The 24,874-nt window shown below is 45.4% G+C and overlaps 1 protein-coding gene across 1 annotated transcript in view; it reads left to right on the forward strand.

Annotated features, from left to right (window-relative positions):
* Positions 1 to 24,874, forward strand: part of cntn4 (contactin 4) — a 120,416-nt gene that overhangs the window by 79,065 nt on the left and 16,477 nt on the right. The window contains exons 12-13 of the mRNA XM_030375772.1: positions 13,316 to 13,443; positions 23,105 to 23,280. Of these exons, the coding sequence (XP_030231632.1) occupies positions 13,316 to 13,443; positions 23,105 to 23,280 (304 nt within the window). The remainder of the gene's footprint in view (positions 1 to 13,315; positions 13,444 to 23,104; positions 23,281 to 24,874) is intronic.

Raw genomic sequence — 24,874 nt, forward strand, 5'->3', positions numbered from 1 at the left:
AACACAGTGGGCCCTATTTTAACGGTCTGAAACGCGAGTGAGAAGCGCCAAGCGCAAGTAGCTTTGTGGGCGGTTCTATGACTCTTGCGCCCGGTGCAAATCTAAAAAAGGTTGGTCTGAAGTAGCCTAATTATCCGTAGGTGTGGTTTGGGCGAAACTTGCAATAAACCAATGCGAGTGCCATCTCCCATCCCCTTTAAGAGCCATGAGCGCATTTGAATCTGACTAGTTGATATTTAAACAGCGCGTTTGCAGTCTCCGATGAGACAGATGCATGACCACATGAATATCAAACTTCAAATGGCTGAGTTTATGGCCAAATAATATGGCCTAATTCACGAATGGAATAGCATTTTCTTCCACAACTTCAAAAACACTGAGTCCTCAAATAAATTTCGGCAAAGAAAACTTAACACATACAGTATATGATATTCAGTAACTGTGGTTCTATTTAATGATGTACGCAATACATTAACAAACATTGTTTCTTACCACTATTGTATGCATTATGGTTGTCGACTTGTGTTCCTAATATGCATGTGTCCCCCCTTTAATATTCATTGCCATGGACTGGATTATGCGTTGCGTGTTTAGTTTGCTTGTGTTTAAACGGATGGACGCACACATGCGTGCCCGCTTTCATTAATTATTTTACACATACACACACGTGCGCCTGCATTCATTCATTCTTTTTCCCAATCACTTGAGGTAAAACAATGTTTTCTCTCAATCAAATAATCATCAATCCTAAAAGTTATGGGCTTGTACACAATGTCTGTGTCAAGAAAATATGTGTTTGCTGTACGGTTTTTGCAGATGCATTGATTTAAAAATACTTATTACCACTGTAACAGCTGTTCTTTCCCAAATAATTTACCAAGAATGTGTGGCTAGGTAGATGAGAGAAGCAAAGTGTAAGCGCGAGATGCACAAGCAAACATTATGCATGCACCCTTAAAATTGCATCTGAACAACGCGCCACTGACTTTAAACCAGGTATTTCCTGGTTTGTGGCACAATTGTTTTCTGAAACTGCAAAATAGCACCAGGGAACGTTTGCGCCAGAACACGCCTCCTCCTTTCGCCGGACCGCACCTTTGGGCGCAAGATCATTCCCTAATTTACTGACACGTGGCAGTGGAGGGAAAAGAACACGCCAGTTGCAAACTAGCAACGACACATGCGTCAGTGTAGAAAGTAAATTGCGCCGTATCAAGATAGGGCCCATAGACAAGGGCGTCAGTTTGTTTTTAGAAGTGGTGGGGACAATAACCATAAGCTTAAGTGTGGTTTGAAAAGTGCTGGTTACCCTTATGTAAGCTATTCATCCATTCAACGCTGCATTACAATATGCTCTACAGTGTATTATCAGGTGTTGAAAATCCTATTCGAACAATAAAAGTTGAAAACCACAGTTTGTGTTTTGGCTTGTTTTGCAAAACGGCGTTGGAAACACCAGGGTATTGGCTCGGGATATGTAGGCCTAATACTAATACACTCAGGACAAAGAACAGTGTTGGCAATTTAACACTTATCTTGACATCAACAAAGTTTACCAGACAAACAATGCCAGACTGTAAAGGGGGTACGGAATGAAACGAGGTACTGAGCATCAACCTTTTGAAGATGAGCAAGGGCTGCTGGTAGCATATGTTATGCTGCATTAAAAAAAGAAGAAAAAAACAGGCGCCCAGAGGAGAATTGCATCTGCCAAATCCTGACCACCAGTAAACACTTGCGAAGGACCAATGTAGACTACACTCGTTACAACCTCATAAGCAAATTGCCCGCAAATAAAATCCCCTACAGTTCAGGATAATCACACAGGTTATGCGAGAACATATTTATGTTAGGATAGGCCTACCAGGCTCCAAGTTGTCACATATCTCAATCAGACAAAACAACTATAACCACATTGGCATAGCAATCGCACCGTGCGTAGCTGCTACTAGCTGCAATCTTACAATGCATACTAGCTGGAGCACCAACCAGAATCAGATCACAATCGCTTAGGACCGTGGGTAACCTTTGGCCAGGTCATCACAAGCAAACAGAACCAGCAGCAAAGTTTACGTAAACCAATTTCTTACCTTATGTGGCCCTCCACATGCAGGCTAGATGATGTATCCATATCGTTATCCAGTGTCACAAACATGCTTTTTATAGGAAGCAAAAGGACCGGCTATTTTCTGAATAAAAATGTCAATTTTGGCTGTCTGTCTTGACACTTCTCCAGTGCGTTCACACCAAATGCAGCGGGGCGACAAGATCCCATACAAAGTGAACGTATAGACGTGTATCGGGCAAATTTTTTTGATTTGTCACGCCACACTTTCGCCGTGCACAGGCGTTCACAAGGATTTGTGGCGCGACAAATGCGCTCGAGTTGAAATATTTCAAATTTGACACGAATTTCGCGTGATGACAGCCAATCAGCGTTCAACAGCGTGGCCACTGAGTGACATGTGTAACGTAACAGGCAATCAGCGTTTAACCGTCAAACTCAGTGCGGTGCAGTCCGGGGTGAACTGCAGCATGGAGGGGAAAGTTATTGTTGCCGTTTGCGACTCTTGGTGCTCTATATATAATAGTATATAATATAATATAATAGTATATACTGTATAATATCACGGCCAAAAGCTCTGTGCGCCTCCGGATGGCCGTAGCGCGGGGAGCTCATAGGGATTGGGCTTCTCGAGAGTCGGGGTTTGTTTACCGGCGTTGCTATGGGTTCCGGTCTTGTGTGTTCCAACGGTTTATTAGGTAGGCCTATCTAATAAATGATGTCTTCGTGCGTGCCTATCGCATGATTTTAGACTCGACGATTTTGGTTGAGTATGTGGGGATTTTTTCAGTCGCAATTGGTTTGCACATTTTTAAAAGTGGTGGGGACAAAATTCATATTTCAAATAGTGGGGGGGACATGTCCCCCCCGTCCCCCCCGTAATCGACGCCTATGCCCATAGAGTGTCTATACATGGTGAGGGGTCATTTGACCTAAACGTTCTACAGCACATTTGCCGAACTGAGGAGTTCAGAGATTATGAACCAAGGGCCAGGAAGACAGAAGAGCTCTCATTCTTAAAACGTGCAGGCCAAGCACAGTGTGAATCACTCACAATCTTGCTCGATGTATCACAGGAAAGTAACTGGCTAAAGTGATCTTATAATTTCTTAAATCTTAAACAACTTCATGAGCCATTCAAATCGAGATTTGATAAGGCAATAGGTCTAGCTGTCAGAAAAACAACTTTAATCTTGTGAATGAGCAGGTGTGCGGTTGAACTGTGTTGTGGTTCCCTAAACACCAATAACACACCACCTAAGGATTTGAAACCCAGGCTGAACCACTCATACCTCCGGCTAAACAAGAGGATTTTGGACAAAAACTAATTGCAAGTTAAACTTCTGCACGTTCCAGACTTCATTCTTTATTCAGTTGACAAGCACGGCTTTGGGTTGCTTCTCAGAGTCCATGAATACTGAAGATCTTCGACAAGCCATTACAGCCTAACCGTCTTCCCTCGTGGATGACACACGTCTAGCCAATTTTTTTGTTGAAGATCAAATAAAACAGATTAATTCCCTTGGGTTTCGTCCTCAGGGCTCAAGGTTAAACTCTCTGAACACCTGTTTGTGTATCCCGAGACTCTATCGAATCCACCCCACCGATCAGACAGCCCTGTGACCTTAATAACACTTTTAATATGCCAGGAATTCCTCCCGCAGAAGGCCAATAAAATGAAAATAAGAAACTGCCCTGCAGCCGGCTTCAATAGACTCTAGGGGATCGGTTCTAGGGGAGGGACGTTTTCATTTCTAATCAAAAGAGATGTATCCCCAGGTTTGGGGGGAAAAAGAAAAAGTCAGGCTAGACGTTGCTCCAGGAAGAGTAGGTTATGGATCCGACTCCCTGGACGACCGTCTCCAGTGCCGGCTGTGTTGTGTTTCTTGTCCACAGCACGGCATCATCACGTTGATAGTCAACAGCGCTGCTGCGTCTGGCTCCCACCGACCACATCAGGAGTCGAGTTGGTTGCAGAACCGCATCAAGATCTTTTCAACTCTTTCACAGGGCAAAAATGGATGTCATGGTTTCTTTACATAGGGCCGACCATATGCAAACCTTAAAGGAGCTCTAAGGAACGTGGTTGCCAATATTTAAACATCCACTTACTTTCAAAGTAAAAAGACAATTCAAAACGAATTCATTTTTTTTATGTGTAGCTAACGTACATTAATCTCAACTGTCATTCATCCACGCTGATTAAACAGAGTAAGCTAACAAAAAGGGGCCAGAATTATCGAATGTAGTCTTGGGGTGAAACCTGTGCTTCTCACCCATGGGGCCAAGCTGAAAATGTAGAAAGCCTCGAGCAGCAACACTGCAAGCCCTGCTGCTCGTTATGTCCTTCTTTATGCATGGTCAGAGCGACTAAGTATGGCCGTCACGTAAACCCAGAGATGTCTGCTGAAGTCCTCCACATTTATGGCCCCATCTGTTCTACCACACTTATTAAGGAAAGAGCGAGAGAGAGAGAGCGAGAGAGTGGAAGGGATAGAGCGAGAGAAAGCACAAGAGAGAGAGTGCGAGAGAGAGAGAGAGACGGAGAGGGAGAGAGCTGAAAACCTCAGGAGGTATGGCTGCCGACTTTGTATTCATTTAGCGTACCCAGAGCCCTTTGCTATGTTTCCACGGTGCCCTTTGTGGCGCATGCTCTTCCGTTTCCTTAGCAGAGTATAATAAGCGTCTCTGGGCTTCTTTTTTATACAGACCCAAATTAATCGTAGGCGTGGCAACAGGTGTATTAATAAAGTTGATGCAGGAAACGTTCATTCTGGGGAAACGGGAATGCCATCCCTGACACTCCCAATGATATAACTAGTGTAGTTACCGAATGCACGTTTCATACAATATATAGATATTGTGCTTGAATGTCACTTCAGATTCCGCCTGATCAAATCACTCATTTCCTCATTCCCCGCTAATTGAACATCTGCTTGTGAAGTCCCAGCTTTCTGGAAAGGCTGGGGATGGCACACCACAGCAGCCATGAATACTAAAAGCGTAGGGGCCCACAGCTACAGTCTGCCATTTTGCCTCTGTGACTGTGGACCTTTACTACAAACTGTCTGCCGCTGCTGCTCTTTAGTTTGGTTCCCGCCAAAAGTGGTTGGAGGCCGGCACAGCCGCATGAAGTAGAACACAGCCCATGGTCACCCCCGTAGGCCAGGCTCAGAGGCCCTGCCAGGGAATCCTTGTGTTTCTAGCCCAAAACAATAAAACACACCACACGTTTTGTTTGGAATCCAGAGAAAGCAAATGCCCCAAATGTTTCCGCTCATGCATCGGTAGTACAAATTAATGGAGAAAAACAAGAGGGAGGCAGAGAGAGAAACACAGAGCCAAGCTTTTAGGGAAATCACTTTTAAATATAATTTATGTCTGATGTACTGAAACTGCAAATCTGTGTTTGAAATCATTATTTCAGTGTTGCCTGGTTGTACTACACGTTGGGCTGTCGCACGACTTTCCACCAGCGATAAGATGTATTGGCCTTCCTGTGTCAATCAAGATACAGTGGATTAATTGATTTAGATTTTGTATTTGGAGACCAGGATAATGTTTAATACATCAATGAACCCCCCAGGTGCTGAGGCTATGCATCCCATGCATCTCAATTCACCCGGAGGAAGACAGGGAATGTTTAAGTCTCAAGGAGCCTGTCCTTGGTGTAGGCTCATCTTAGTTATTTCTATCATATCGATATTCTATTTTTTTATATCTGCTTTTCAAATTAGATGCACATATAATTAGTCTGAATTTGGAGAAAGGATATTCTTGAGGATAGGGTGAATAAGAGTCACAACACCTTAAATTGGTAACGTAATTACATTTAGTACTGTATTTTCATCAAATCATGATTCATATAAATATTATATAATTTTTCATTATTTAGTTAAATATGTTTACTGCAGGGTACATTTGACACCATTAACCCACCAAAAAACAGCTCTTCCAAACAAGGCAGTAGAGAGTTGGGAGATGCTGGCTGGATTAGGTCAGAATCCCTCCACCCGTGGCTGCATCTCGTGTCCTCCTCACCGGATTATTTTTATCTGGGAGACCACAGCCGATATCATTTTTCAAAGTGAGAATCCGCCAGTGCAGCATGTGTAATCTATCTTAGTTCCTCTGACAGTCTCCTCAGGAACATGTGTGTGCTTTTTATTCCGGGAGGGGTTCCTCGGCACGCTTACTCGCACACACACACAAACACACACACACACACACACACACACACGCACGCACGCACGCACGCACGCACGCACGCACGCACGCACGCACTCACACACATACACACACACGTAGGCAGACACGCACGTACATGTCGAGCTCATGGACCGAAAGGACATAAACCAGCAGGCCAGTATTTTGTGATTAGGGGAATTGTACACACAACCCCCATAAATTCAGTGCCCCCCCCCCCCCCCCCCCCCCCCCCCCCCTTTTCCCCCATCCCTCTCCACCCCTAACCCACTACACAATTACCAAAATGGCCGCAATGAATTCCAACTGTAAGGAATTACATTGTTCTATGTCATTCTGCTTCTATACTTCAGATATAAAGACAAGGACGTCAAAACGTACATGCTACACAGCAATCATCCGGGGATGTCGACCCAGTGAGATATCTATTATATTGTATCCTAACATCCTGTGGGTTTTGTGTTGTTTTGGTAAAACGCCTTCCTTAGATGTTTATTTAATGAGGTTTTTTTGTGCCTGGGGCCATTTGGTAAAGCTGAAAAGATGTTTCAGTTAGCTGACTAGTACACCAAAGTATATTACCCATGTATTTCCTACTTCCTATACATGTACATTATTCCTGTACATAATATTTTCACCCCGTGTATGATTATATGCCATTAGATGTAGATCACAAAATACGCAGGCTGAATGCAGAGCTACAATGACTTATTACCAAACGGCCCAGGAATCTATTCCAGGAGTATCCAGCCTTTATATCCTCGTATCCACCTCATAAGCATCACCCATTCAGTGCATTGTGTGTCAATCGATCTCAAGGAAAGTAGCGAGCGGAAAACTTTATGAGAACTATCATGGCCATTGTATGTTCTTCGATTGTTCTTAACACGAGGATAACAGAAACCAACGCGAGGACGCTATCTCTCTGCCCGAGAGGTAGCTATTGAATCTGTGCCCCGTCACACCTCCCACAGTCACCTCTCTCTCTCCCGGCTGTGAGTTTTATACAGCACATGCAGGCTTTAATGCTGCTCCAATGCCCCTGGAGACAAGTGTCAACATGCACTACACCAAAAGGAAAAAGTCATTTTAGGTAGCGCCCGCCACCCGCTACAGCTGTGGACAGTTTAACCGAGGAGAAAGAAAAAAAACGCTGCATTTCCAAGAGCAAAGAATGCCTTTGATAAGAGCGGCGGGGGAGACTAAAGTGCTTATTTACTGTCACTCATACTTTATCATTGTATTTCCTGCATTCTCAAACGCTGCGGTGGCGGCCGCTGCATGCACCGGCGGACATGAATGCCCTTGTTATGCCTCGACTGGGGTTTTGACTGAAGGCTGCAAATAGTCCCCGTCAGGTGCAGGGGTTCTGCCTTTTGAAGACGTGACGGGCGGTTATTGTCGCTAAGGTACTATGGTTCGCCACAGCATCAGCCCTGATTGAGCGTGAACTGCAAGCTGATATGTGGGGAAAGGGCTTTTAACAGTGGGGGGTGGAATAGGAGGGGCGGGGCTGTTGATGGTGCTTTCTATTGGTTACCGGATCTACTCATTCCTTCCAACCCTCCCCCCAGAAGGATGGTTCTGGGTTCAAGCCTTCTCCCTTGAATGTCCCGAACAGCTGCTCCAGGAAACACTTCCAGCAAAAAAAAAAGGGCTTTGGATGAAAGTGTGTGCTAAATGGCTGTGATAGTCGTTACTTTCTGAACCGGTTTCAAACAGGACTGGACGCAGCGTTTAAAACTGAACACCGCAGAACACAAATTTCCAATTAGCGTTAATCTTCGTCTATCATGCGAGCATACGGAATAATCGCCTTGATCATTTGCCATGGCTAATGATCCGTGAGACAAGCTGAAAATCCTTGGGAGAGGTCTGAGCATGCCAGAAATCAATATCAATTACACCTGTATTGGAGAATTGTCAAAAGCAAATGCCCAGGTGTGCCTATTTTAGCCCTCGTCAGCCAATCGTTCTTTTGTTGTTGTTGTCGGATAACGACAGCCCCCCCCCGCCTCCCACCACAATTTATTTTAAATGTGATCACACCTGCTAACACAGCCTCTAATTGACCGTTAACCTTGACGGGGACAGTTTATGAGAAGAATGGCACGCACATTAGTCTTATCACAGAGCAGCGGGACAAAAACTCCCCAGAAACAGCATTTTGCCGTCTCATAGGATCTGATGCAATAAGTTGAAAACCCAGCAGCGGTACTGCATTTCTTTGCTGTTGGAAAATTACCTTGACACAGGTGGCGGAACCAATTCCGAATGATTTCAGATCAATTACGGTAATGATTATTTTAGGGGAAATAACATCGAAAATTGAACCAATTTCAATTTCAATGAAGCGTTTGTTTATTGTTTTCAAAATGTCTCGGGTGTGCACCACATTTTGCAGCTAACATGGATGGCTAGGCTCCAAGGCATGCTAAAAGCGCATGGCAGGGTTTGATTTAAGCTGCCATGGACAAAGCCGTTGGGGTTCCACCACAACGGGAACCTCCGCAGGACAAAAACACAGACTGCTCCGCCTTTTCCTTCTTCATACTCCAGGGGCTGAACCCCTGTTCCACCAATTGTCCCAGGTCTTGGGATGTGATGACCTGGCTAAAACTAACCACCACAACCACATCCCCAAAACTCCTACTCACAAGCCACCACTTTATTAATGCTCCCCGACAGCAGTTAGCAACACATTTATTTATGTTTCAATCCCAATTAAGAAGCAGGTCTTTTAACGGTCAGTATGTTCATAGCGTAATGCGGCAACTCGCACCAGACACATAAAAAAGCACAGGACACGATAGCTGGAGCGTTATAGGTCAGCATGGGGGAAACCCCCGTGTAGGGTGTCCTTCGTTCTGTTGAGTATCGAGGCAAACTGATGTTTTGAGAACTGCACTGCGAGCTGTGTGCAGTCAGGCAACACTGCGAGTCCTAACCTGAAACTAATTATTTGGTGAAATTTGCCATAGGCTTTTGATGGCCTTCTACTTTCTCCCCTTCTGTGAGCCTCATGGCTGAGTAATTTCACTGATATAATCGTAACCCCCTATTTTTGAAGTCCTGTTTTATTTACTGTGGTAATCAAGCGGAGAACTGCATTGGCATGCTGGCTCCTGCAGTCAAGCCTGCCACTCGGTGGTTAGCGATAGAGTGGGCTCTGTGAGAACGCTGAATGGGTCTGTGTTTACAAAAAGGCCCTGTCGAATTATGATGTGATTTGCCACGATGCGTCTTGTTTATACAGTGATTATTTCATGAGTATACCTCAGTTCTTTAATGTTGACAGCAAGGTTATACCGAACCAGCCCGGGCTGGTGTTGATTCTGCCGTCACTGTTCAATCGATACGCATAAATTCATCCTCACTCAGTAGTTCGCTGGTGCGCCTGCTCCAAAAAAAAAAGCCACATTGTCTATGTCTTTGTGTGACTTATTAAGGTGACAGCTTGTTTCCCCAACGCCCCCCCCTCCCCGCCCGCCCCTCCCAAAATCTACCCTTCATCAAGCAGATCAAAGACGATACACATTGTTGGAAAAAGATCAGAAGGATCCTTTCCAGCGGCTTTGCGATAGCAAGGATGCTATCAGAGGAGGCGGCGGGCGCGCTATGCTAACGGCGGCTCAAATGGGACATGAGGAACTGACACGACAACAAGCTGCCGTTATTCCAGAGCAGGAGCCCTGATGATCCGTACTACTTTCATCTTGTCACACAAAAAAACGGTGAAAATCAGCACAATTACGTCCCACTCCTCCAGCCCGAGTACTTCGATCCCAATCACTTCCCGAAGAAATAAAGACCCAGCCTTGTCCTTGCAGCTTGGTGATTTACACAGACGCTCCCGGGCAGTCCTGCCATGTTCCGAACGACGTTCCCCCCTCTTTGGAGAGCTGTTGCGCGTCGCCGCGAGACACGCAGCCAACATGAGAAAAAAAAAACTACAGCGGCACTTGGTGCTTATCTCGACCGTGAATTATTGATACCTGCCTCGCCTCTCTCCCCCTCTCTCCTCCTCCCTCTCACGCTGCCTCTTCTCAGGACAGAAGTGCACACTGTCTCCAGAGATAATGGGAAACCGTGCAGACATTTTGTCTGGGCCGTGGCGGCAAGGGAAGAGCAGACAGGGTGGTGCTGGTGGTGGCAGTGTGTGTGTGTGTTGGAGGGTGGTGGTGGTGGTGGTCGCTGGCTCAGTGGTGGGGGTCCGCCGTCCATCTGTTGGCACCGCTGGGCTTCCTGCGGGTCTGTCTCTTCTCACTCCCGTCAGTTGCGATGCCCAACACGACGGCTGCTAACGTAAAGCCAATTGCACCCTATTTAACCTTTTAATTCTCTTTTATATTTATATATAAAGTCGGAAGCCCATGCCTCCTTATTCACCACACACACGCACGCACGCACACACGCACGCACACACACACACTCACACACTAACACATACAAAGGGCAGAATCTGCCATAAATGACCCAGAATGCCTAGGGATCCAAGTGGAAGAGGGGGCACCCAGGGATGTGTGTCTGCACAGTCCTCCTGTACAGAGACCCTGCTCCTCCACCTGCATGATGGGGGTGGATGGGAGGCACCTGATCTCTGGTGTTTTGGTCCCCAGAGGATGAGTCTGGGAGGGGGAATGATGGGGGGGGGGGGGGAGTACGAGAATGAGAGGCCCAGATGCAGGTATTCAGTTATATTGAAGCATTACTGTGAGCCCCACTGTTGTTTGGTAACAAATGAGGTCAGAGCTTGTTCCAGTAGCCCTTTTAAAACAACACGTTGGCGTTGTTGGTTTTACACGCCTGTGTGTGGAAAACAGTTTGTTCGACAATTATAGACCTATAATTCTTCAATCCTAACTCTCTCACTTCTTTGCAAAAGCAAGCTTCTGGCTCAGAGTTTCAAGTGGCTTAGAGCATAGCTCTAACTTTAAATAACCTAAATTAACCTAAATGTGACACATAGTTTCTTGAGAGTAACTATCTAAGTAATGAATGAGCTTAACCAACTCCGCTATGCAAAGCTTGAGAAAATGAGACCAAGATAAATATGGTTTTACGTGTGCAATGGAAAGTACACTGAGTGGAAGTACTATTGCTACACAGGAAGTGATGTCATTGTTGTTATCACTTGTCACTGGTTTCTATTGCTTTTGGGATTGCTCTGGTCCTGTCTCAACATGTGTAGCTCTTTGGTTTGTGGTCAGTGCTGGGTTTGGCAGAACGTTCGACTCGGCCACAGCATTGCTCCCAATGACTCGACTTGTCGTAGTTTCTTCACATGAGGGTTAACCCCAGGCCTTCCCCTAGTTTTGCTTAGCCAAATACTCTCCACAGCATACTTTGCATTTGGCCGCTGTGCTCACCCTGATCAAAATCTTTTACGACACGGACGACACTGACTGACTGTGTCAATTGAAGGAAGCTATTAGACCACTGGTGGGATTCAATTCATGCCCCCCCCCCCCCCCCCCTCCCACGACCCACTTTGACTTGAGGCTGGAGGCTTTATCAAACACAGCGTTATCAAATCTACCGAATCTTTGCCCCACAAGGAAACCCATGGTGGTGTATGGCTGTAGCTCTTTGCATACATCTACGGATAGTGGTGAAATTACATTAGGACTGGAGTTAAAAAAATAGTGCGAGGTGAAAATGCTGCCCGACTTTTTTAACTTTCAATGAATTTGGTGTGTTTGTGTGTGTGTTTGTGTGTGTGTGTGTGTGTGTGTGTGTGTGTGTGTGTGTGTGTGTGTGTGTGTGTGTGTGTGTGTGTGTGTGTGTGTGTGTGTGTGTGTGTGCGTGTGTGTGTGTGTGTGTGTCTGTGTGTGTCTGTGTGTGTGCATCTGTGTCTGGGCATGCATGTGTCCATGCGTGAGCCCTTACAAAACCTGTGAGTTGCAATTACTGTACATGCGAGTGTCAGAATATGGAAAAAAGCTCAAAGCTCACCGTTTCTCATTTCACCATCAAAGGGGAAAGAGATATCTCCCTTTCCCATAATTATGCAGCCGACTCTGTGTAGAACACCCGGCGCCTTCAAACTAACTCCACGGACAAATCCGTTTGCTTTGCTGCTTGACGGCGGCCGAGAGAGCACCGCTCAGAGGTGAAAGAGTTCACACATGCTTCTTCACCGCATGGCGTGGCAGACTCAAGCTTCCGCCTATTTACAGTTTGCAGATTCAGCAGAGCATCTCAGATAATTAAAATTCTGCATGATTTGATGAGTAAGACCACTCACTCTTGATCCCCTATGCCGTACCCTTCCCCTCCCTCGACTGGCCTTGTTCAAGGTCCGTGGTTTTCATTGTCGCTTGCTGTTTTTTGTTTGAAAATGTCAGGGTTCTGTTGTTAAAGCGTTTTTGACCTTTTTTGTTTGAGTGCGAGTGGCCGTTCTAAAGGGCACAGGGAAGACATTGCATCCGAATTAGGTGTAAGAAATTAATCAGCCTTTCAAAATAAAATAAATCAATGCTTCACCGTTGTCTGCTGCAAGGAAAGAAAACCTAATTGGAATCATTGAGCAATGGTCCAACCTCTATATTACCCAACAGAGACGTAATGAAACGGAAACGTTTGGATTAAATGCAGATTCAGAGAATACTGCAAGGCCCTATACTCAAAGCTTTACCAGGCAGTTAACAGGGAGTTAATTAATAATTGAGTTTCTATAATAATGATGATAATAAGAATCCAATAGAAAAAATGTGTTTGCACAGTATACCCTGTTTGTATTACAATCAATATATCAAATATTTGGAATGTTTGAAATACAGTGTTGAAATTGCATGGATAATATTTTAAATGTTTGCAATACAGTATTTTCAAAAAATTACAGTTGTTATTTCTGTGTTGAAGTTCAAGTTCAGGTTGTATTCGTCCAACATAACGTTATAGACCTACAACCAGTAGTGGAATTATTTTGTGCCTATGCTGCCGACCTCTTCCGAATCATACAAAAAAGAAATGTAGGAATGTAACGTAAAAGAAAATCAAGTTGAAATAAATTATTAAAAGAAAAAATGTTTCTTTCCTCAGAGTTTCCATCCTGGAAAACGGTAATCTGCGGATCTGGAACGCGACCAAAGTGGATGCCGGCGTTTACACCTGCCTGGCCACGAACCAGTTTGGTGTCGCCAGCAGTTTTGGGAGTGTCACAGTTAAAGGTAATCCCTCTTCTGCGAAGGCTCTAGTTTAAGATGACACCATGGCTGATCTATGGCATCCCATGCACACTTGCTGCCCTTGCAGCATATATTTCATATTCCATGTGGTTTTAAGACACAGGGGCTGGATAATGTTGTGGTTCGGGCTTCTGCGTTGGAACCCCAACGTCTGCACTCTACCCTAGCCGCCCTAGCCCCCTCAAGAAGAAAATCAAATATGCACAAATATGCTCTCACTTTGGATTAAAGTGTCTGCCAACAAGGACTCTCTCAACGAGATGAAACAGACAGCGCTCTTTTGTTGTTTTCCTGCCCTCTCCTTCTGAAATAATCAACTCTGAGCAAGTCGAGGTCATGGGAAGTGATTTTACCCCCCCTCTTATGGTAATTGTCACTTGTATTGCGTTTTCTTGAGTCATTATGTCTTGAGTGGGAGTCGTCCTCGTCAGTAGAGGCTGTTTTTGAAGATGTTGAAAACAAACAAAAACAAACGGCATGGAGACGCTCTCTCGTTTGAACAATTATCAATGCGGATGGGGGGACTGCTTTTTTGTCTTGCTCTCTGCATTGATCACAATGACTCTTGGGGTTCCGTTCCTTCCTCGCCGCTTTGCTGTTCGAACAGAAAAAAGCCCTTGTTTGCGTTTGTGGGCCCATCTGAAGGGGCGGCCCCAGGGGGACTGCCCTCTGGCGCCCTGACGTATTATACGTGATTAACAATGAATGAAGTGTGTGTCTTTGCTTGCCATTTGTTCCTACCGTGTGCGTGACTCTTTCTGCTGGTGACATGCCCCCTCTCACCTCCTCTCTGAGCCGATGTTGGGGGTCGGACGTGCGCTGACATATTCACAGACCCCTACTCCCACTGTGACCCCTGTTCGTCTGGATGGTTGATTTGCACGACCTCCCCCCCTCCCCCCCCAGAGGTTGACCTTTGTGGATCTATAGAATTATTGATCCTTCTTCATATTGGCTTGAGGGAGGGAAAAGGAGCCGGGGACAAGAACTGAAAAAAATTAAGTTCATGCCTCATCTTTCAAAAGGTTTGCTAATCGATTTACATGCGCAGTATATTTCAATACGCTCCCGTGGTTTCTGCAATCGAACCCTGCGGGGTCAGAGTTCAAGGAGCGCTCAACAGCCCACGCAGTTGCCCATGCAACTGGGAGGCTGGTTTACAACACGCCAGGGTGCACCCATTTGGCATATGTACAAGTACACAGTCTATCTATACGCTCCTGTAATATGCTAACATAGTGTTGTGACCAGGGTGTCCAAAGGTACACGGTTCGATCCCCAATGTCTGCAAGCAGCATGTAGACATTACTGCACAAGAAGCTTAACCCCTATGGGTCCCTGAATTTACTGTAAGTCGCTTTGGGTAAAAGCGTCTGCTAAATGACTAATATGCAACAATTTAATGCTTTCCAAACGAGCACTTTATATGTAATGCTTCCCAACCAAGCACTTTACATACACAAATGAACAGTTTGTCTGCAGCAATGCTGACCAGCTCTTTCGCATAACTGCAGAGGCATCGCTCAGTCACGACTCCTGCTACCATTCATCTCCAAGGTCCTCCGTGTTACATTAGAGCAGAATGGAAAAGAAACGTACTGTCTGGTCTTCCTCACAATATGAAGTTGAATACAACATCGAACCAAAACAATGCTACTGCCATTCTTCCAAATAGATTAATGATTCCAAACATTTTATTATTCTTAATCTCTGCTTGAAAAAAAAAGTTAAATAAAAAGGATCGATTTAAATGTTTGGGTAACACAGAGTGAATTGAAAATAGTGTCATGAAATAGAAGGCTTAATTTTTTTTCTCCCATCAAATTGTATTGACTCCTCAGCAGGCCTCCTTGTGAGGGACTGCATTGAAAACATAGATCGCTGTCAATCTTATTCACTGGCCATAAGAGAGAATACCTATCCATCTCTCTTTTCAGGAACAAAGCACAAGCACAGATAGGACAGGAGTTTCCTAAAACACTGACACGTTTGTCTCCGAGTCAGCAGCCATGCTCGTCTCCTCCTCTTCTCTGTTGAATTATAAAAGACAGATTTCATATATTATAAATGCTGGCAGCCGGCCATGGTTTCGCAGAGAGAGAGAGAGAGAGAGAGTGCAGCTAACTCAGCCACTAGGCTGAAGCCTGACTCACATCCTAGCTGACGCCAGTCGCTCCCCGGGACTGTGTCCATCGGCGGCTCTAACTACAGTACCAGATCAGGAAGGCTCCTGTCAGGCTGGAGGAACACGTGATGGAAATGCGAAGGCGCGTTAGCCTTTGGTTCGGTACCGTGTGATCACAGTGGGAAGGGGGGGGGGGGTTCCATAGGGGAGGGGGGTGAACACGACACGTTGTAATTGTACCTGCTGCCCTTTATTTAGACGCATCATATATTACACGCTTTTAAATCCATCATCTGTACGAAGGGATATATGTACTGTACATGTGTGTGTATGTGAATATGTGGGTGGGTGTAAATGTGTGCGTCTGCGTTTTATGTGTGTCTGTGCGTGCATGTGTCTCTGTAGGTGTGGGTGTGTGTCTGGTTGTTCCTGCAAGCGTATCCATGTCTGTGTGTGTGCGTGTGTGTATGAGCCTGCAGCCATAGATGTATTTGCATGTGCCTATGATTGTACATGCCGGTGTGTGTGTGCGTCTGTATGTGTGTGTGTGTGTGTGAGGTTTGCCGTTTCTATGGCTTCAGCCCAGTGCGTATAGGTGTGATGATTTATTTAAGCCGAGGAGAGGTACATTCACATCTGCCTCCTCCAATACTCAGCTCGACATCCTCCAAACTGGGACAAAGAATTATGAATTGGCTATTTATCGTTCTCTGTTTAGTAGCTACCTCTCTTCTGTGTTTTCTGAATCTGTCACATTTGATACTATCTAGGAAATAGGACAGGGTAATTTGCACCAATTTATTGAGGAATGGGTAACCTGTTTAGTGTTAGTGTGTGTTTGCTTGTGTGTGTGTGTGTGTGCGTGTGTGTGTGTGTGTGTGTGTGTGTGTGTGTGTGTGTGTGTGTGTGTGTGTGTGTGTGTGTGTGTGTGTGTGTGTGTGTGTGTGTGTGTGTGTGTGTAATCAGCCAGGGGAAGGGGCTGGGAGTGGTTTATTTTAAATGACTTTTCTGATGTGAAAACATGAAAAAAGAAAAATCCAGATCCGTCCTCCTCCTAATATAACCGAAGCGCTGCCAGGCCGGGTCGGACCCGTCAAAACAAATGAAGCATGTTAACTTCCCCATTATCCCAACACTGAAGGGATATTAGCAGATTAATTGCACTTGATTATACGCATGTTCTTGGATGTTTATTACACCACGATGAGCATTTTCTCATCATCACTCAGCCGAAAGGAAAACTCACAACTATTATTGCGCTATGTATGTGTGTGTTTCTGTGTTTGTGTGGGTGTGTGTTTCCAGTTTGAAGTTCCCAGTTTACTTTCATGCACCCATTGAATTGATCTAGAAAGCAGCAGCAGCAGCTGTGATTGATGGAATGAAGCGTTTAAGGAGTCTCAGAGCGCCTCGACAAGGTGTGTGAAAGGTGCGCTTTTGGATTTGACTTTCAGGAGAAGTCAAGAGCTGAGCAGATGAGGAGTGGATCGGCTATTGTACATTAGGAGGCGTTTTCTGCCTGCTGTTGTAATGAACACTCTTGCAAAGGGCTCAGCATCTTCTTCGTCGCGTCTCACTGACCAACTGGCCCCAGTTATTTTCCTTTCCAGTTTTATTGTACTTCCAAGGTAAGGAACCGAAAGCAGATGAACTGCTCTCACTCCCTTGAGTGGGGGGAGGGGCTGGAAAAAAAAGTAATGCCTTTCAGCTTTTGCTTTACAATGAAACTTCTCTGGAGAAACGCTCAAACCATACAAGCAATCCATTCACCTTGAATTCACAACAGAGCGAGTCTCACTACAGCCCTGACATTTTCAAAGAACCACCCACATCTCTTTGCCCGGATAAAAGTGTGCACAATTTTTACGTTGTTTCTCCGAAAGCAGATTAATATTATTTATTATATTATTTATTGGATTATGAATAGAAACCATCACAAAAACATAATCCCACTGGTCTTGATTTAAACCTGGTGGGCCATGCTATTCACTCAATGCAATCTGCACCGTCTAGCTTTCCAAACTTGTATTTGTGGTAACGAAATTGCTCAATAGACCATTAATTCTCTCAAAGAGAGAAAGGAAAATCCATGGATTGATTTTTGGACCATTGTAATGGTCTCAGTGAAAAACTATGTGCAGTTTCCAAGCAGAATCATGCAACTATTATTGTGGTACAACCAGATGCAGAAATATTATTTACCTCTTCATTACCAAAAGAGAAAATATTGAATGCCAAGTGGGTCGAAGGAAACTGCACCGCTCTGGAGGAAGCGAAGAGGAAAATGTCCCTAAATCGTAAATATAAACAACATGTTTGCTGCTGAGCATATTCACCATCTCCAAATAAAGTAAGGCCCATTTTTTTAAAAACAAACTTTCATCCTGCATCAAAAGGCAGCGCTGTATGTCGTTTCAAAATAAGTATAAACTGACTCAAGCAGAAAAAAATAGATGAGTTGCCTAGATCTATTTCGAGGTGCCTGATATGTATCGTAAAGTAAGAGAGGAGACGATTTTCTAAATCCAGTTTTTGCTGTAGAGCCTGGGAAACTATGTAACCTAAAGAGGAGAGTGCATTCTCCTACCCCCTTTACACACTCTTCTGCATTCACACTTTCCTTTTTTTTTTTTATTCCATCCAAATAATTTTGCATAACTGGTATGTAAAATGATGTAACTAAAGCAGGTTTTTCTTTGGGTATTTCTTCATATTTGTTTTTGAAATCTTTTTCTTTGACCAATTAACACACATCTTTCTCAGTGCTGAGCACAAGGTTTTGCTCATTAATATACTGTTTATTAATATAATATACTGAGACTATAGAAGATTAACCGAGATATAAAACACTTAGACTAATTCAAGAGAGAGAGTAAAATGAAAACGAGGGGTCCGGAGCAAGAATTGACAAAAGACTTTATCGTGCAGAAAAACAACAACGACAACAGCCTGAGTGGGTTTGCAGAGTCACTGTCGTTCACAAACTGCGGCGTCTTTTTATACACACAAACAGAGCAGCTTCTCCTTGAGGTGTCTGCCTCCATTCAGTCATAAATCCACTTTAACATGAATGGACAGAAAATAGACAACAAATGGTCTGCAAAGATAGCCCTGCTCCTTTTAGGGGGGCTCCATCTGTTCTAAACCCAGGCACCTAGGCACCGTGTGTTTTCCACTATTAGATATAAAAGACCTCATAATAATCACAGTTTACCATAAAATATAATCAGTAATTTCTACCACAAGACCACTGTTAATTATCACATACCCTAAACAAACAAATATGCAGGACACCATAATATCACCTGCTTTGAAAATGGAAACAAACAATGATTGTGTTCACGTCGGGATTTGAACCCGAAGGTCTGTAATCTACCCTGAGCAAGACAACCAATCTCTAACGGCTTCCCAAAGCTAGGGTCAGCAATTTGGATCCAATCTTACCCTAAAATTACCACCCTTCCCTTCAGGCCTCGCTCTAAAGCCCCAAAACACAAGACTAGCACGCTGTCTTAAGCAAAAGGTTGGCCTAGCCTTGTGGAAGTCTCCAGTCATGCGCAATGAATGCAAGGGCCGAGTGCTTGCAGGTAGCCGGGTAAGGATTCCTCCAAGTAGACGGCATGCAATATTTTATTTTGGCCGCATGAAATGATTGGACAGGCTTATTACAGTCCTGTGATTGATATAATTTCTTATTTTTTCAATGCATTGGATTTATCGGTTGTTGTCTGGATGTAAAGAGAATTGCAACAAATATGGAAAAAATAAAATAAATTGCCTACCCTGGCTTTAATGAAGGATTCGACTAACCAGAAGGTTCATCCATTCTATGACCGAAAACCATTTTCTCCCTTGTGACGTCTGATGTGAGGTAGGGTGTGATATGTTCTGAGTGACTACCACCCTCTCTACCACCATAGTTGCCGAGGGTGTCAAGATAACCTCCAGATAGATGGTGTGAATTCCCCATGCTCTGACCCAGATGATCCTGGCACATGATTCCTCACTGCATACATTATTCACACATCGATGCCCCATGACAAGACCTTCGCTGAGAAGCCAGATGTACGACTTGTTACTTTACGGCTCTTTTTCGCTCCTTGACGCCAGGACCGATTGTCCTCCTTTACAACTATTGAATTATTTTAAAACTTTGAGGCTTTCAGACAAAGGGAAGAACACAGACGTCACTGTAACATGTAACATGTATCTACATAAGTAAGTACGGCTGACAGCGCCTTGCTCGAGGATACAGGCAGAATGTGGACATCAGGGTTCGAACCTTGTACCATTTGTGCTGGGAGTCGAACGAGGAGGGCGGCGAGGACGGCGTCTCTATCACTCCCGTCTTCTCCCACTCAGTCCTTGGGGGGGAAGCGTATTGGCGTTAGTACGGGTTGGTGCGTTCTCCCCCTACCGCGTCTCTCCGACTCGGCTGTCTTCCCCGTCTGGTGCGTGTTCGGTCCTGAAGAGGCCTCTGCCGTCTCCCTCCCCCAGGTGATCCCTGTGCCCGTGATTGTCCGGGGTGCGTTTGATGCGCCCTCCCGCGCCGCCGCGCTGGACGGCCCGTACCTCCCTCGGACTACCTGTCCGCGGGGAGGCCGCTGTTCCAGGTGCCGGCGCGGTTCAACCCCCCCAGTTGCCGCGGGGCTGCCACCACATCCACAGGGACACACACACTCCACTATCCCAACACACACACACTCACAATCTACTCATACCAAACATACACTTGCACACACGCACCACCACCCACAAACACTACACCATACCGCCGGGTCCATTGCTACAAACACAAACACACTCGACTTCCTCCACAACAAACGCACATGCACAGCGACGGCCACAAACACACACACACACATACACATTTCAAAGTGGGGCAACACAATCCTCGTAGTAGTCCTGCGGCGTGCTAGCCAGGCTACGGCGCTGCTTGCTACAACCCCCGCCTGGCGCCCGGGCCCGGTCCCTGGTGACCCCTGGTTAAGTGGAGGTTTGCCTGCACACCGGGGCTCCCGACAGTGAAATGTAACAAGGCATTATCCAGCAGAGATATCAATCACTTTACGCCAGAGAGCTCCCCCAGTAGTGCTGTGTTGGGTAGGACTATTGGGTCTGTGTGTAACCAGCCTTGGTTGTCCATATAATCTGTCACAAATGATGACAAAAGAGAGTAATAAGGGGGACATATTCCCAAAGTTACTGTCTCACATGCAGGGGGGATGACTATGCCAACCAATGGATTGCAGAGAGAGGATGGGAACACTCACACACACACACATGCCAGTCGGCAAACAGGCAAGGCGAAACCGGCACCCCCCCATAGGGTAACATACAGGGGCGATAAACGTTAACAATATGTCTCCGTGCTCATCAGAGTTGGACTACAGACTGTTCTGGAAACTCCTCAAACCACCGAATATCCCTGGTTAGTTTTGCTTTATTCAATTCACCTGTTTTGTTTGTTTTAAGGTGTCATTCTAAAAGCAAAAACATTGCGTGCACTTAGATACTGAAACCAAGAGAGTGTGTGCTTGTCAGAAAAGTACACATTTTCTGTCCAAGAAAAAGTGTTTTTGTGCCGTGGCTGACGCTGCTGAGGGGTAAAAGTGCAGCTTTTTATCCCTCTCCATGTTCCGGTATGTTATGTGTGACTAAACCATCAATAGGGTCAAGGCAGGAAGCGCAGGTCGACCCTGAGGCAGCCTTGCTCGTGGCCTTCGAAAGGATATTTATTTTCCCTGCTCCTCTTCACAGCTGTCAGGCGTTTTAGTATTTAGCATCTGCGATAATAGTAGAAAGCATGTGGGCTTTTGCCGTAATTCACGTGCGTGTATCGAACGCACCAGCACTGCTACAACACTTAGCAGTGCCATCAAATCTCCTCGGTGAGGGGTGGTGGTGGTGGTCGTGGGTGGGAGGTGAGGTGAGGTGAGGCAATGAATGCATCGGACATACTCTCTAGACAACGAAAAAAGGAAGAAGGGGACGAGGAGGAGGAGGGGGAGGAGGGCTACGGACTCGGAGGGAGTCCTGTCGCCCGGGGCCGGGTTTAGACAGCGTGCTCCACAGCGCTCGCAGGAATCTGAAGCGAGCAATCCCAGCACCCCCCAGAGGGAGAGCAGCCACCCTGCACCCTCTAGACGCACACACACACACACACACACACACACACACACACACACACACACACACACACACACACACACACACACACACACACACACACACACACACTGCCCTGCTGGATGTACTCTTGCTAGGTACCTCCCTCACCTCCCCCTTATCCCCTCTGCTCTTCGAAAGTAAGCAGAGGGTTGAGTGATGTCCGCCCTTGCAAACCTCACCCTCCTACCTGTGCTTTACTGCTTTGACGTGTGTGTGTGTGTGTCTGTGTGCGTGTGGGTGTGTGTGTGGGGGTGGTTTTCTGTGTGTGTATGTTTATGTATGTGTTATAGACAGGGATATAGGGACAGAGAGACAAAAATATCCTGATGCAGCGGGAGAGAGAGAGAGGAGAGAGAGAGGGAATGGGATGGAGAGACCATTGTCACCCCAGGGGGGAGTGCCAGCGCCAGGACTTGAATGTTTTCCAGATGTGCGTCTGGGGTATTATGCAGAGGAGGGGGGGATTCGGTAGCACTAAAGCTGACGGATAAGCCCACAGGTACGCATGGATGCAAGACACCTAGAGACCCATATTCTGGGGCAGTTACCGTGCTCTGGCGACATAGATGCCTTTTATATAGAAATAAAAACAACCAGTACACGCATTAGGGCTTGGCCGTTTTGGTTGCAGAACAGACTGCAGAGCACTCAACAAATAACCCTCTTAACGTGGAATGGTTTCTTCCCAAGCCTGAGCAACTGTTTTTTAATAGATAACAGTTTGCCTGCTCTCTCTCTCTCTCACTCTCTCTCCTCTCTCTCTCTCTCTCTCTCTCTCTCTCCTCTCTCTCGCTCTCTCTCTCTCTCTCTCTCTCTCTCTCTCTCTCTCTCTCTCTCTCTCTCTCTCTCTCTCTCTCTCTCTCTCTCTCTCTCTCTCTCTCTCTCTCTCCTGTGGTATACTCATATTAAGTCCCTCTGGCACATCCACTAGGATGATGGAAGGACTCTATGCAAATGGGAAGCCGTTCTCCACAAAGAATTCTAATGCTGTGGAAGTGTGTGCTTGAGAAGGTTTGTGTTTGTATGTGTCTGTGTGTGTTTACGTAGGTGTGTGTAGATGTGTGTATGTGTGTGTGCGTTGTCGGTCACCATTTTTTGTTATTTTTTAATATATTGTATATATTATTGTAATACTAAAATAAACTTTTATCCAAAGACTTAAGAGATGAGCAGGTAGGGTTTTGAAATCTTGCTCAATGGTGTAGGCAGGCTCTGGGGTTCAAACGCATATACTTCCGGCTGGGATTCAAACTAAAATAACCAATAGCTGCCAACGTGGCTCCCCCAAAGACCCCCAATACTATATAAATATACTGTCTGTGTGCCTGTGCGTTCCCTCCTCCACAGAGCCTACAGTGATTGTCACCCAACCGTCCACCATGGATGTCACGGTGGGCGAGAGCGTCATCCTGCCATGCCAGGTGACCTATGACCCCTCGCTGGAGCTCAAGTTCACCTGGTTCTTCAACGAGCAGCTCATACACTTCGCCAACCATGGGGGGTACTTTGAAAAAGTGGGCGGAGTAAGTACGCATGTCTCACCTCCAGCTTTCACGGCCGCTGCTCGGCTATTTTCTGATCTAAGAGAAGACTGCTTTCATGCAGGTGTTGTCAATCATGGTCTGCAACATTTACCCAATTTTTATAACGAGAATTAAACAAAACATGAAGTTGAACCGATTGAAGTTGACCGTCAAACTTTGGCGTTAACTGAGGTACTCTGCAGACTGCGATTGAAGCAGAACTCTCTTCTATTTGAAAAGAGTCAAGCTTACCAGTCCCCTTCAACAGTTACTGTTTGTTTGAGAGCAACCCAGGCATACTAACCGATGGTTATTGACTAAATAGATTGGACTAGATTACTGTTGCTGCTTTAGTTTATCCCCAATAGAAGTAATGACATTGATATTATTCATTACAACCATGGCAGGATTAACTCTATCAATAATTAAACAGATTCATACGAATCCAATTAAGGAAAATGATCATATTTTTCAGTGCTTATTCAATGTAACTTTAATGGATATAAATAAATAGTAAAAATGTGACCTCTACGTAAGAAACAACTCCATAGCAGTGGCAGTGGCAGACTGCTTATCCGTCATAAAAAGTGTGTGAGTGTTGTTTTGGTGAACTTATTCCACCATTTGGATTAGTATTTATATATGCATTTCATTTCACATCCCATTCATCATCAGCACTGCAATACGCAGTGACCAATCACAGAGAGATCAGTGACTGCAGTGCACCCCGGCCATGCTAATATTTCATTTGTGTGCAGGACACTCATAAAAGCTGGTCCTATCAGGGGGACATTGATTTTTGTCCCTTTTCGGCCGTGTTCAGAGATTCTATTGAACAAAAGGTCTAAAGGGGTGATGGTTAAGATACATTTCCCCCATCAATATTGCACTCCTCCTTTAGAGAGCGGGCCCATAATAGATTCAACTGCAGCGCAAGAGATAGAGTATGGGAGTGTTTGTATCGTGTTTATTATTTATTGCCTGAAAATTGCTGCATGTGGCTTATTTAAGAATGGGGGGTAAAATGAAAGAGAATGATATTTACATAATGCAACTGGTCACGACCTTACCGTCCCCCCCCCCCCCCCCCGTCCCCCAAAAAAGAAATGATGCACTTTCAGCAAAAGCTCCATAACCGATACGCAGTAGTTGTTTTGTGGAGTAATTTAACTGCATTACCGCCGCCCAAAAATCCAATGTCAATATTTTACAGGCAATATTTATTTAAAAAGAATCCCCACCTTGAAGCGTTGGGGGTGGTTGTATAATCTCAAAAAGCCGTCCCTGTCATGTTTATATCCGTGCTTTTAGATTTGTTGTTAGTGTTAGGTCTACTAATATAAGCCAAATCACCAACGTTCGCCGGCCAGTGTGCCACCAAATTCCGCCACCACGGATTTGAAGCCGGCAACTTCTGGTTCTGGATGCCGATCAGTAAATGATAATCTACGCTTGGCTGGCCTAAATAGTAATTGGAACAACTGGGTGTGTGAAGAGCTGGCAATCGAGGTATCTATTAGGGTGCTGCTCTTATCACTGAAGTAATGAAAGCACCTCCACAGCCACTAGAAAGAAAAGGCTGCCGGGCATGTCG

The sequence above is a fragment of the Gadus morhua genome, chromosome 13 (assembly GCF_902167405.1).
Source record: "Gadus morhua chromosome 13, gadMor3.0, whole genome shotgun sequence".
NCBI classification, from domain to species: Eukaryota; Metazoa; Chordata; class Actinopteri; order Gadiformes; family Gadidae; genus Gadus; species Gadus morhua.